This window comes from Mauremys reevesii, linkage group 5 (assembly GCF_016161935.1).
Source record: "Mauremys reevesii isolate NIE-2019 linkage group 5, ASM1616193v1, whole genome shotgun sequence".
NCBI classification, from domain to species: domain Eukaryota; kingdom Metazoa; phylum Chordata; order Testudines; family Geoemydidae; genus Mauremys; species Mauremys reevesii.
In genome coordinates this window covers 130,562,671-130,577,851 of record NC_052627.1, presented here as the reverse complement: position 1 = coordinate 130,577,851, position 15,181 = coordinate 130,562,671, and the positions used below count along the sequence as shown (strand labels likewise).

At 45.0% G+C, this 15,181-nt stretch overlaps 1 protein-coding gene across 3 annotated transcripts in view; it reads right to left on the bottom strand.

The window, feature by feature from the left end:
* RNF24 (ring finger protein 24) overlaps positions 1-14,580 on the bottom strand; it is a 72,444-nt gene extending 57,864 nt beyond the window's left edge. The window contains exons 1-2 of one of the 3 annotated variants that reach the window (XM_039541707.1): positions 14,325-14,412; positions 3,142-3,173 (exon numbers count right to left, since the gene is read on the bottom strand). In XM_039541707.1, the coding sequence (XP_039397641.1) occupies positions 3,142-3,173 (32 nt within the window). In that variant the 5' untranslated portion in view covers positions 14,325-14,412. Of the gene's footprint in view, positions 1-3,141; positions 3,174-3,244; positions 3,261-14,324 lie in introns of those variants that run through there. The other 2 variants (XM_039541709.1, XM_039541708.1) reach the window with 2 other exon arrangements.
* Between the last annotated feature and the right edge of the window lie 601 nt (positions 14,581-15,181).

Below are 15,181 nucleotides of genomic sequence, written 5' to 3'. Positions count from 1 at the left end.
TTTCTGGTCCAACTAGGATCTGCGAGTCACCCACAGGAGGCAACAGGACTGATTTTGAAGTCCTTTTCCTACAAGTTAAAAACTCATTCCAAACAAACAAATGAAGATTACATAATAAAGTGACTTCAAAAATAAACCCTGTTTGTGAATGATCCTGCAAACCTCATTCGGGCAAAACTCCAGGGCCAGCTGGAATTTCCCCTGTGTAGGAGCTGCAGAAAGGTACCCTAAACATCTTAGGGTACGTCTTCCCTAAGAATGTTAAAGTACTGCTGCGGCAGCGCTTTAACGTGGCTGTGTGGTCACAGCACCAGCGCTGGAAGCACCGTAAAAAAAACCCACCCACATGAAGCTACTAGCACGGCTGCCAGCGTTGGTGCAGTGTCTACACTGCCTCTTTACAGTGCTGAAACTTGCAGCACTCCCAGGGATGTTTTTTCACATCCCTGAGCGAGAAAGTTGCAGCGCCATAAAGTGGCAGGGTAGACAAGGCCTGAGAAATGAACAACACTGAGTGTGCACCAACTGCATTTTTTTAAATCTTAGCAAATAAAAGAAAAGAACCAGGTATCAATTCCAGTTCTTGGATTTATTTAAACCCTACAAATAAGTTAATTATTTAAATTTAAAAAAAATAATCTTGCTAACAGCAAATAGATTCCTTTTTAAACTTAGACTACTTTGGGTACACAAATGGTGATGTGCTGCTTTAAAAAAAAAAGACTCAGTTAATCCTTGTAATTTTATAAGCCATTAATCCATTGATCTCATTGAAAAGGATTAGAATTATTCTCTTACTAGCAAATGAAGGGAGTTCTGAGCCAGATGTAAAGGAAAGGAAAGCAAAGCACAGTCCACACCCTGCAGAGACTGCTACCACACAGCAAGTCACAGCTGAGGAACCCTCACCTGGCTTCCCATTAAAGAACAACTACTCTTTCACCCGTAAGTAAGTAGTGTTGGGATTGAAAACTACCCTGCCCCCTAATGTCTGGCATACAAGAACAAATTCAACACAGCTGCTGCTATTTTAGTCAGTCTGATTACTCACAAGGTAGTTGAAACATTTGAGTTCATGCCAAAGATGAATTACTGCCATATATGAAGCACCATGAGGAAACCTATGGGCAAGTCTACACTATAAAATTAAGCTGAGCTAAGTTACGTTGAAGTACAGCCACTGCGGTAATTAAATCGCTTTGGCACATCCACACTATGCTCCTGTATTGGTGGTGTGCATCCTCACCAGGAGTGCTTGCATCGATTTAACTATCAGTGTGGGGCACTGTGTGATGGCTTCTAAAATGCAGCAACAATCAATGTAAGCAATGCAGTGTCTACATTGACACTGCGTTAACCTCTCGTGGAGGTGGAGTTATTAAGTCGGTGCAGTGGGTGAGTTACATCTGTGGTGTAGACATTTGCAGTTTACGTCGACCTGACTCTGTCTTACATCAGTTTAGCTATGATGTCTAGACCAGGGCTATGAATGAAATTTCATGGACGAAAATGCGTCACTGAGATATTCTCTATGCACTGTCTTACTTTCCTCTTCCAACAACTGATACATCGGCTCCATAAAAACATTACTTTACTTTGATCTGCTCACTGCATACTGAAAAGTTCAAAACATAATTTCAGCAGAACCTCCCTCTCTTATCAGCAAGCCTGATAATTCTCTCAAAAATCTTGGCAGTCTCACCCCATTTCACAGCCAAGGTTTAACGACAGAGTTCTGTGGTCAAATCTTAGTCATGTGAGTCTTAATAATTGGTAAAAATATACTCTAGGATATCTATGGAACTATTGTGAAGTATTATCTGTCATTAGAAACCAACTACATTTTTCAAAACAGACTACATTGTGATACAATACCTTTGATTTTTAAATAGTCATATTTATTCAATTCTTCATTAGCAAGAGTCTATTGTGAATTTAGTTCCTGTCTCCTAAAAAAACCACCACTCTCAGACAATGAAAAGAAATCAAAATAGAAAATGCATTAAACAATGGATAGATGATATGACAGACAATTTATTTGAAGGGACACAAGTCAAGTTTGACCCAAAGTTTAGACAGAGGAAAAAGTAAGCTTTTGCCAATATAAATCTCTTTAAAAAAAATCCATAGAAACCTCCACTGAAGTTCTAAATTGTATCTAATCCTGGTCTATATGGGGAAATCGACTGGCACAGCTATAGCAAAATATTTATTTAGTTAGAGATATGCCAGTCAATTTCCCCACATAGACAAGCCCTAAAGAATGGCTGAGAAACAAATTAAACAGCATGAAAAGGGAAGCCACATCTGTGTTCTCAGGCTCTCTTCCTACTACAGTGAATACTATGAGTTATCTCCTTTCATGCAAACATTCAGCTGAAAAAGCAGCCATTCCCTTTCTGCTTTTCAGCAATATCACAATATCACACTCTGCATGCAATGTTCTTTGTGTAAGCATGCAGAAAAGGCCAAATGTATAAACAATAAGCTAAAAACAGAACTCACATTATAGTTTGATGCAAGTCCATGCACATTTTGTAACAATGACCTCACTGCTTTTACGCTTGATCAGCACTATCGTCACTTGATAAATATTAGCACTGCAACGTTTGACCACATGGACTTTAAATTGTTTTTAATTTAGACTGCCAGTACAATGGCAGCTACTGCACATGCATATACCCTCTCTATGAAGCAACATAAATTACAAATGTCCATTTGTAATCAGAATACTGGACATTAGTCTGCAGTCACAACAGTCCCCTCTTGTATTTTAACTTATCGTTACCAAGTCACATTTTAAATACTTCTACTCCCAATATTTAAAATTTTCATGTTAGCATAAAAGTTTCCTTAATAAACCAGACTAGCTCATATTGATCTGACATGCTCCACGCCAATCTTTCTTTAATGGCGAGAGCTTTGCATTTAAATGATCTACTAGGAGTCTGTTCATCTTAAAAGCGCTGATTTACAGGAGTTCAAGTACATGAACCCTCATGTGAGAGAACAGAAAAACAGTGCACCTGCAATACCCAGCCTTTCATGCTATTCCCACAGACCACTGGGATGCTGGATATTTAAACCACTATAGAGCAGGCCCTTCCTGTATTTAACTACTAGTATCAGAGCACAACTTACAGAAAACTGGACATCTGAACGGAGATGGACATCTGTAAAGAAATTAAAAACAAATCAAAACACACAATACAGCAGCAGTTGTCAAACAAAGAGCTCCACTAACCCCAAGTCTCACTGGCACTGCTGGGGTGGTAGCTGTGGTGTTTTAATACAGCTCAGACAACCCTGACGAAGCGCAGGAGTTATAAGTGACACACACATCTGCTATGCCAGTCACAGCCAACAAACAAAATGAGATGGGTTTTTAAAACAGCACCACTGTTTTTTAATCATCAACCGAGAGGCCCTCAGAAAAACAATGTTAATGATCGATCAGAGGGCAAGAATGCATTAGTCTCATCAGGTAAGAGTTATTGTTCCAGTGACAGATTCTCTATAACAATAGTGTTCTTAAAAATAATGGTCTTTTCCTCAAGTATAAAGAGAAATCCAATAATGAGCTAGCTACCTTGAAGAGATGCAAATTTTTTTCTTTGATTCATTTTAATATATTGAATCCCTAAATATATAATACAGTTTAAAATAATCCTTTCTGGTGATTATATTTCTCTAGTACACTAGTCTCTATGTACACAGTGTTCCTGCTTTCAATGTGTTTTGTATATCTCAAACATAAAGATGGTCTTAAAAGAGCCTTTTAATTTTAAAAATAAAAAGGTAGTCAGGCTGTGTGTTTAGATAAAAGATTTTTAAAATTCTGATTTAATATCCACATTTAGTCAGTTTAACATGCAATTTGAATTTATATTTATCTGAAGGCCTACACTCAAAGTATCTAAATACATTGAGATTGAGTCAATAAAGTGGATATCATGTACTTTTGATTTCCCCTGTGATAACTGCACCAAAATGATGGGACACATACTCAAAAGTTCTACAGTATGTTTTACTAGGAAAAGTATAAATAAAATCAAAGACGGAAGAAACATTTTGTTAATTTAAAGGTACTTGAAATGCAAGAATTATTTGTTAAATATGGGTTAACCTGACAATGTCTTTTAATTGGAAAAATGCTGTGGCTCCAGAAAAAAAAAAAAAAAAAGACCGATTAGCAAGTATATCTGGAAGAACATTGCTAGTATTCTTCTGACAATACTTTCGAGCAAACACTTTACAGTAAAAAAGAAAATCATTATGGGACAATGTCAAGCCATATTGGAAAATTGGTTCCTGGATGGCTAATACTCTAGATTACGCAAACAAAAATATAACTATCTTTGTACTTTCCACCTTCTTAGCACTTTGGCCAGGGTGGGCAACTAAAATAGACAAGCCAGTTTCATGCACAGGTTCTCATGCACTAACACAAGGTCACAACCCCTCCAGATGAAATGTTTCAATACTAAGATTTTTTTTTTTTAATCTCATAAATTCTGTAAAACAAACCCACAAAGATCTAAATTTGGACCTAGAAACACCCGATAGCTTGACGTTGCCCTTAAAAAAAAACTACTAATGAGGGATATATAACAACAACTGAACGCCTGAATCTGGTTCACTCCCACATCTGCTTCCTCCTCTTCCCATGCCCCAAAACATCTCTGGAAAAAGTCTCACGATCACGCAGGCTTCCTCCACTGCAACTCTCTTCTCTCCCTCCTTCAATACTGCTGTAGACTCTATCAAACGGCGTTATTTCTCCATCCTCATCAACTCCCATACCTCAAACTCAGTTAGTACTTTGCTATATTTGTCTGCAAAATTTTGCTTGTTTTTCAAAGAAAAAAATTGTCAGCTCTATCTTATATGGTCTCCATTAGTGTAGTATCTGAGCCACACACAATATTTAATGGCTTTTTTGCTCATAACACACCTAGGTAGGGTGACCAGATGTCCCGATTTTTGGGTCTCTCTTATATGGGATGGGGGAGGGATAGCTCAGTGGTTTGAGCATTGGCCTGCTAAACCCAGGGTTGAGAGTTCAATCCTTGAGGGGGCCACTTAGAGATCTGAGGCAAAAATTGGTCCTACTAGTGAAGGCAGGGGGCTGGACTCGATGACCTTTCAAGGTCCCTTCCAGTTCTAGGAGATGGGTATATCTCCAATTATTATTATTAGGCTCCTATTAACCACCCCCGGTCTCAATTTTTCACACTTGCTGTCTGGTCCCCTGCTCCTAGGTGATAGGGAAGTGGCACTACTCCATCTTATAGATGGGGAACGAATGCACAGAGAGGCTAAATAACTTGCTCAAAGTCACACAGGAAGTCTGTGGCAGAGCAGGGAATTGAACTCGGGTCTCCCAAGTCCAGGCCCTGGACTATTCTTCTCTAGAGGAAGAACTACCACAACCTCCCTTCCCTCTCACTCTCTTCTGTCCTTCCCTGCCAACATCTATCCTTTCCTCCTGTCAGGATGCTGTCTTCCACTCCATTCTCTAACTAACCAACATACTGTGTTCCCACTCTCAGATATCCCCTTTCTCTCCTCCTCCACCTTTCAATCTTTTCTGGTCTATTTCACTCAAAATACAAGCCTGCAGTGGTCTTAACCCAGCTGCTTCTCTAACTTAGCCCCACCTCCACCTCAGTGAGCATGCCATTGCCTTGAGTCCTCTCCTCCATTTTAGATTCTAGTCCCTCCTAACCCTCTCCAGTCCACAGCAAATGCTCTCCACAAAGTTTCTAATGATCATCTTCTCCCTGGATCCTAGGGCCTGTCCTTCACCTTCCTTGACTTCTCTGCTGCTCCTGGCACTGTTGATGAGACACTGCTAAAAATCATGTCCTTACTTAGAGACCATCTTTCCTGGGTTCTCCTCCTACTTCTCTGATCACTTCAGAATCTTTCAGTAGGATGGGGAGTCCTCAACACACACCCATCTCTCTGTGTGACAGTCCCACAGGGCTCCATTCTTGATCCTCTCCTCAATCCCCATATTCAGGTGACTTCATTGTTCACACAAGTTTAAACAATCACCTATAAACTGCTGACTCATGCATCTAGCCTCTTTGCTCTCAAGCTGACTCTCTCAATTCGCTCAGCTCAGCCTGTATCTCCAACAACTTCTCTGAGAAGTCTCCACCAGCTTACACTTAACACAGCCAAACTGAGCTCATGATTTCCCCTCCCAAACCTTCTTCACTTCCCGTCACTGCCAACACAACACCCCCTTTCTTAGCTCAGCCCTATTATGGGTCATCTATCTTGAATTCCTCCCACCCTTGCCTTATAACATCCAGGATGTAACTAAGTCCTGCCACTTCTTCCTTCACATTGTTTTTAAAGATCTAACCTTTTCTGTTTGTCCTAACAGTCAATACTCTCATCCAGACCCTCATCTGTCCTAATGACTGGAGACTCCCCCTTCTCCCCTAGCACTGCCATACACAAAAATGCAGCTAAAAATCACTTTCTTTGCCTTCCCACCTTCTCTCTGTATTCATACTCTGGCTTCAAGCTTTTCAAACGTCACAACTCTGCCTTGCCCTATTTATCTTATCTTGACTTATCACAATACAACCTGGCTCCTCTGTTCCAACCATTGGGAACTTCTCACACAAATATCTTATGCCTTCTTCCACACTGAGCACCCATGCTGAATTGTACTGTAAGGCCAATAACCTCCCCTCAAGACGCACCTCTGCCATGATGCCTACAAGAAATCAACCAATTAATAGCAGCTCGAGGACAAGCAGCTCAGCATGGTTTGTACTTTTACATAATTACCATGAAAAAAACCCTCTATGTGTACACAAAAATTGTATATTTTATAGTGTTCCCCTTCCTTTACATGCCACTTCCTAGTCAGCTATTCAGGGCAAGGACCGTGTTTGGTATGTGTGTGCACAAAAGACTGCTAATCCCAATCAAGATCTCTAGGAACCACCATATTATAAACATTGCATAATGATGACTAAGAGAACTAACAGGCTCATATAGTTTGCTAGCCTGGTCTACAAAATCTGGTGGGCCTATCTTTGCTGTTTGCGGGGGGGGGGAAGAATCTCCTTCTCTCTTTTCAGGTATAAATAAGTTAGTCCAGTTAACTGATCAGCACCAGTGAAAGAGGCTACTACAGTCAATTGCTGGTTTGATAGTTCAACTGTTCCCTCCAGATGAATGGCCAATAAGTTCCACCAGCTCAGAGGTTTAACTTCCTAACTTTTGCAGCAAATATGTACCTTTTAGAATGGGTCATCTCCAGGAGAGGGGTTATTATGGTTAAGATAGAAACAACCAAGAGACTCCAGCTTGTGCAAAACACGATAGCCCAGCTCCCTAGTGAGGAATCACATCACCTCTGTACTCTATACACAGTTAATTTCCAATTCAAGGCCTTGACCCTCATTTACAAGGCTGTGAGCAGGTCAAGACCTCTGTATATCTGATATAGCCTCTCCAACTACAAGTCTCTGAGGCAAGTGTAGTCTTCTGGGACAGTGCAGCTAACAAGGCCTAGAAGAGAAGTTACAAAACTGTAAATAAAATGTCTTGGGTCAACGGTGCTCAACTTTGATAGCAGCTATTGCAGGAGATAGAACTAAGCCAAAGCCTAGCCAGCTTCAGAACGTATTACAAGACCCAGCTATGAGCCAGAGATATTCCGCCACAACAGAAAGCAAGGAAACCCTAATATTTATGGTGGGAGGTGGGGTGTTTAAGAACTAAACCAAACCAAAAACTTTCACGCCTACTTTATGTATGCATCATAAAGAATTAAAATGGGTCAATTTTTTTTCTGCTGTACGAGTCACCCTTAAACAGCTGCTGCATTCTACTGGGGAATTAATGCTCCCCATATCAATACAGACCTTGAGATCAAAGGCTTTGCATAGTGATGATCATCTACAGGAAGAAGCTTCCTCTGCCTTTGCATCACCCCAGGGCAGGCCTTGGTTTACTGACTACACAGTGGAGAAAGTAAATGGCTAGGGGAAAAGCTGGAGCAGCAGTGGAGGTTGACCAGTAAGACAACCTTGTGTTGTATTTAGAATCACTGATTCTACTGATGTTCTGTGAAGGATAAAACAGCTTTGTCGATCTCTAGCACTGCAAGAGCAGGAGAGTTATCCAGTGGAACGGCATTGGGATGGCAGCAGCCGGATATACCTGTAGCCTATGCAGGGCTGGCTCCAGGTTTTCTGCCACCCCAAGCGGCAAAAAAAAAAAAAAAAAGCCGCAGCAGCGCGATCGCGCCACTCCACTCTTCGGTAGCAGGTCGTTCACTCCAAGAGGGACCCGCTCCCGAATTGCTGCCAAAGACCGGGATATGCCGTCCCAATAGCAGCCGGAGTGCCGCCCCTTGATATTGGCCGCCTCAAGCACCTGCTTCTTTAGCTGGTGCCTGGAGCCGGCCCTGAGCCTATGTCAGTCGCTGCTTGTGTAACACACTGGTGGGTGGGTGTTACAGGCTCCCCTTCTGCACTGTTCCAGTGGATGAGTTTTTATAGCCCCCAGCTACAGAGCTTTGGCTCAAACTGTTGCAGCTCAGGCTTTCAAGTGTGCAGGTTCCCAGTTCCATCCTTGGTGCGTCCGCCAAGAGGGCAGCCATCATGCTTGCTGTGACTTTCATTGGCTAGATCAGTAGAGGCTGGGCCCTCACTGCCGCTACAATGTCAGAGCAGGAGGGAGCAAACACCCCTGGTTGAGTTTCAGAGAGCGAGCTTGAGCTTATCACCCATAATACATGTCCCTCCTGACTTAAGGCCTGCAGAGAAGTGCTAGCCTTGTAGATGACTGAAGGGACGCATAAAGATGGAAAGAGTCCTGTGTTTTAATGTGCAAAGTTGTGGTCCATAGGCATAAAAAAGCCCTCACTTTATGTTATTATCCCAGTCTCTAATCTACCCTTTTCAGGAGAGGTTATTGAGGAAGCGTTGGCTGGGAAGCTCCAATACCACCGGGATCAGACAACGATACAGAGCTCAGTCTAGAATCAAACTGTCTCACGTCATAGAGGCAGCTCTGATCAATCTTCTAGTGATGGCTGCCATGGATTTGCCCTTGCAGATGTCAGCAGGCACTCAAAGATGCCTGGGTTGTAGTTGCTTTCAGTATGGAAAGCACAACTGAATCTAGCCTAGGGCAGTCTGTGGAACTGCCCCCAGCCTTGAGGAGATCTACTGGAGTTTCCCCTGGCTAAAGCAAGTACTATACACATAGAGAGATGCACCAGTGGGGTTCTAGACTAGAAATCTGTTCCCCGGCTGCCAGTCCCAGGGGACTGAACAACTTACTAGACCAGTGGTCAGCAACCTTTCAGAAGTGCTGTGCCGAGTCTTCATTTATTCACTCTGATTTAAGGTGTTGCGTGCCAGTAATACATGTTAATGTTTTTAGAAGGTCTCTTTCTATAAGTCTATAATATATAACTAAACTATTGTTGTATGTAAAGTAAATAAGGTTTTTAAAATGTTTAAGAAGCTTCATTTAAAATTAAATTAAAATGCAGAGCCCCCCGGATGGGTGGCCAGGACTGGGGCAGTGTGAGTGCCACTGAAAATCAGCTTGTGTGCCGCCTTCGGCACACGTGCCATAGGTTGCCTACCCCTGTACTAGACACTGCCTCTCCTGGCTGTCTCTGGCATCTGGTACAAGGCCTTCCTACATTGGTCAGTACCTTTCAGATTCTTTCCACCCCTCCCAGAGATGCCAGCTTTGCTCTGAGACTCTCAGGGGTGCTTCTGGAAGAAAAGAAGAAGTTAGGGAGGAATTAGGGAGATTTGGTTGGACCATCTCCAACCAAGGTACAAAGCCACATGAAGATTGGGGTGGGGGGGGGGTAGGGGAATGCCTTGAACACTTGTGCACAGAAATGCATCTATAATGCACGTTAAAGTGAGTGGGACTTCTCCCCCCACAGAGAAACCAGGGCCTCTCTCCTCTACCCTGTCCTCCCCTCAAGGAAACTGGGACCTCTCCCAACTATCTATGACCAAGGAGAGGGCATGCCCCCCCCTTGTTGTGCCCAACCCCCCTCCCTAAACAGGGAGAATCAGCCCTTAGAAAACTGCCCTCCTATTCTGCATAGGGCCCTTAATTACCTGGGCCAGTTCTAGGCCTCCTTATGAGGTTGAGCATCCTCTGTCCCATTCCCTCTCTCCTCCTCCACTGCCGCCTCCTCCCGCTCCTCCCCCCTGCCTTGCCTTCTGGTCCCCTGCAGACTGCACAGTGAAGGTCTGACAGGAGACAAGCTGCAGTGATTCTGATCGAGTTTGGGGCACTGGATTCACCATCCAAGCCAAAAAGCTGCATGTTGTGCATTAACTGCCCAAGCACTCTGGGTATCTAGAGCACATCAATATAGTCCAGCAGGGTCCACACGGGGCAGTTCGAGCGCAGCCCGTGGCTTGGGCAGGGAAACAAGCCACACCCTGGCACACTCAAAATCTCCATAGCTTGTTTCCTATCGCCTGTGCATGTGCCATAAGGGTGGTGGCAGAGAACACCCCCCACAGCTGCATTTGTCAGGCCCATGTGACGTGTGTGTGGGTCACTCATCAAGTATGCATGTGCTTGCAAAATTCATAGGCTTAAACCTGAATTAGTAATTTCATAATTACATGTAAAAATCCAGAGCATTATGGAAAATTAGGGTGGTTCAGCATCTCTGCCCGCCCACAAGTGGTTCATCTTTTTGAGACTATTTTCTTTTCTGGTGTATTGTTTGAGGGAAAGACTAGCTAGTTTTTCCTGGGCTCTGGCCAAGATTTTATTTAAGTTTTTCTATAGATTGCCTAGTACTTCAAATATAGTAACCAGAGGAAGTGCTTTATTAATACAGTAACTGAATAAATAATCTGTTTCACTGGTGTTGATTTTATTATGTAAGAAGTTTAAGGTAGTTTTATTTACATCTGATATAAACACATACCAAGAAGATTGTAGTTGCTTAGTTTAATACTAAACAATGTAGGTTACCCAGGTTGGGATCAACAACAAAGTCTGAAACATTCCATTCCATTTTTGCTTTCTCATAACTCAAACAGGAAGAAGTTTTGTTTTATTCATCAAGACATGCTATTTTACTATTTGAACTAAATGGTATATTGTATCTCCCACACCAAGCAATAATAGAGTGAACTATTGTTTAAGTTACTGAACTTAAACAATTACTTTGACACGATAAAGTACAGAGGTACTGCCAAAATTAATACATCAGATATTTGTGTCTAGGAACAGGTTCCACCTTGGTGATATGGTTTTATACAGAATGTATTACCTAAAACAAAACAGGATGAGATTAAGCATGGCTTCACACTGAAAAGTGACTCAGCAGCCTAATATTGTGAGGTTGATTTCGTATCAAATTTGTCCAGTTTACAAGTAAAAAAAATAGACAGTTTTTTCTGTTTGCAGGGACTAGACTCAACCCACAATCTCCAAGTCACGCTGGGTTCTTTCCTATTTCTGCATTATCATGACAACATAATTCTGCAGGCAAATTCTGCTTTCAGTTACACTTGTACCAACCAGCTATTTTCAAAAGGTGTTGCACAGGTGTACCAGAGCAGAATTTGATCTTGTAACTGCAACTTAATTCTGTTGATGAAGCATGATCCAGAAGTAAATGCAGCGCTCTCACAGAGCTCTTTTGGCTCTACCACTGATCATAAGAATACATTCTTCCACTTCTGCCCCGCACCCCAATAAAGCAGATAGTGATCTTGCAAAAATGGCACCTTGTTGTAGTCCATAGATCGGTTCCCTGTTTGTACTGCAAATCATTTTTCATACTAGAATGCCCTTTAAATTAGGCAGGACTCTGGGTATGGGAATTTATATTTTATTCACCTTCACACACTTTTTTTCCCCTTCTTCCTCTCAACATAAGTGCTCCGCCGATATGCTTAACTTTAAGCATGTGAGTAGTCCACTTACTCCAATGGGGCCTCTCACCAGGTTAAAATCAAACATGAACTTAAGTGCTCTTATGAATTAGGGCCTTAATGAGATTCTGGTAGCAAGAGGTATATATAGCCTGCATTTGGAGAGGAATGGACTTTATTGTAATAGACCTTTTCCATCACTAATTTCTGTATTTGAATAAAGAAACATGATAAAAAATGAAGAGGGCTCTCAGCAGCTAATACAAGAACCATGCTTCAGTTGCCGTTTAGTTTACCAGCTAAAATTACACTATGTCTATTCAATATAGTATATACTCACGATATAGTTCTCCAGTGTACCTAATCTAAACTACCTGATTGTGCTGTGTGAGAAGTAGCAAATAAGAAAAGTGAAACCTGAACTATGCAGCTAATGCAAGGAAACACTCCAGCTAATGTGCACCCCACAGACAAAAAATAGGTACAAAAGAGAAATTATTAAATAAAAGAACAGAACCATACAGCTTGTCTCTACTTGGCTTAAAGTCAGTTGCAGACTGTGAATAGGAGCCCTTCTGAGTTGAAACAGCCCTGCAGAGCAGTAACAAAAACAAAGAAAAGCCAGTGAAACAAAATTCTGCTCAAGAGCCGAGACATTTTTCTCTCTGTAAAAAACAGAATGAGGAACGCATCTCATTTTCCAGCAGCCCTGTGAGAGGAGCCACTGAGCTGGGTTACGTGATACTGAACACGTTATACATGACAGGAAACTCCACATCAAAGACAGGGAGCATGCCAGAGCTCTATGTAATCAAAACCTCCTGCCAAAGGTGGGGGGCGGGAAATCCAACACATACACAGACGGGGAGGATTTGGCACCACCTAGCTATTTGCACATGGTGTGCGTGGAAGGTTCGGGGAGAGCTACTTGGTTACAGATATTAACGGAGCCCTGAATCATGAGTATTGCACCAGCAAATACACCACTGGGAACAATTCCACATTGGCTGGGAGAACAGACTAAATGACCTAATACATCTTTTCTATAGCAAGCTTTTAGGATTTAAGACTTCCTCCCATTAACTCACAGATTCCCTAACCTGTGCATTGCCTGTGCATCCTAGAACGAACACACACACACACACACACACACACACACACACACGATGCAAGGCAAGAAGCAGAAGGTGCATTTTCTCTTCAGCATTCTGCCCTGTGTGATCTACCCACCACCCCAAACAGCAGCCTCTTGGATGCCTGGTCTGTCTCTGTATGTGCTTGCATGGCCGGAAAGTCCATCTCAGGGTACATTTTAAATATGAAGACAATGCTTTTAACAGAAATCACAAATATTTGTCTCAGCCCCCAAAAAGCCATAGGATGTGCTACAACAATACATTAGCAGCAACCTCTCTGCCCTACCTCTCCACCAGACAGTTCAGAAGCACAGAGCAGCAGACAGGACACACTTGACTGAGGGACATGCCATCCCGGGCAGATTGTACCCACCTCTGACAGCCCCAAGAGGGGTGTCTCTCTTTCACTTGCTGGCAACCTTGGCACAGCCCTTGATGTCCGGCAGATGTGACCAAATTGAGAACTTGGGTTGGGATTTGGGGGCCTGCACTTCTCCCCACAGGGAGATGCATGATGCCAACTGCTCTGCAGGAGGGTGGGCACGTGATTGTGCCCCAGGCTCCGCTGCCCCTTCCATCTCCTCTCCCTCCCGGGCTAAGTTACCCTCCTCCCACCACTCCTTGCCCCCCTTCAGCCAGATGGAGGGGCTGAGGCTCCTCTCCCCTGCCCGAGCAGGTAACCGCTGCTCACCTCCCTCCGCCCTCCAAGGGGTTCAGGTCTCCTCCCCAAGAGCAGGTCAGAGCCCTTCCCGGCTACCAGAAAGAGGGGGCAGCGTCTCCCTGTAATGAGACCCGGCGGGGGGAGGGAGGGAGAGAACAAACAGCGCTCCCCCACTGCCCACCTGCAGTGTGTGCACGGGGGGGGAGGGAGAGAAGAGAGGAGTGGGGGCAACTCTCCCCTCCTCCCTGCAGCGTGCACCCCGGGGGGGGCAGCTCTCCCCTCCTCCCTGCAGCGTGCACCCCGGGGGGGGCAAGCTCTCCCCTCCTCCCTGCAGCGTGCACCCCGGGGGGGGGGCAAGCTCTCCCCTCCTCCCTGCAGCGTGCACCCGGGGCAGCTCTCCTCCTCAGCGTGCACCCGGGGGCAGCTCTCCCCCTCCCTGCAGCGTGCACCCCGGGGGGTCCCCCCCTCCCTGCAGCGTGCACCCCGGGGGGTCCCCCCTCCCTGCAGCGTGCACCCCGGGGGGGTCCTGGGGACAGCTCTCCCCCCCCCTCCCTGCAGCGTGCACCCCGGGAGGCAGCTCCCCCCACCCTCCGGGGAGCCCCACCCCTCACTCACCCAGAGATGCCGCCCTGGCGGAGGGAGTCCGTCGATGCCGCAGCCGCCTCGCTCCCGCTGACTGACAGGCACACACACAGCACCGCACTGCCAGGCTGGGCTGGGGCAGAGCGCCAGGGACCCGGATGTGCAGGGCCCCGCCCACTCCGCTTCTGTCTAGCGCGGGGCGCTCGGACCTCCCGCTCTGCGCGTGCGCCGAGCGACTCCGGGGCTCGGAGCTGGGGGGCGGGTGTGTGTGTCTGTCGCTGCTGCTGCTGCCCGGTCTCGTGGGGGCTCCTGCCGCTTGCAAACAGGGCAGGGCGCGTGCAGCGCATTGCAAGGGCGGGAGCCCGTGTCACGGCTCCTTGCGAGGCTGGCGCTGGCCGGGGCGCAGCGTGCAGAGGGGCTGTGTGTGTGTGTCACACACCTGGGATTGCCCTAGACTCCCGCCCCCCTCCGGAGGGGTGTGCCCGCCCCCCAGCTACACGCAGTGTTGCCAGTTTCGTCACCGGTTGGAAATCTGAATTGAAATGGAAACGTTAATACGCAGTTTACAAGCACATCCAGTACATGAGCAAATACTCGTGGTGCCTGAGAAAGCATAATGGGTTTGAAAAGCGCGAACAAAGACTAGCTTCCTCGTACGGCTATTATTTATGACAAGGCTGGTGCGTTTGTTCCAGCTATATTGGCCTACCTAATTATTATTTATAAGTAAGGTCTGAATGAGCTCTCCCCGGACAGCCAGTGATGAGCCAGTGGTGGGTGGAAAGGCGTCAGGACCAGACTGTATTTACATGAACACACCTACTCTGCCTAGCAGACAGAGCTGTGCTGCCCCCGCGATCAATTTTGACTGGTGTTGGGTTACAAATCAC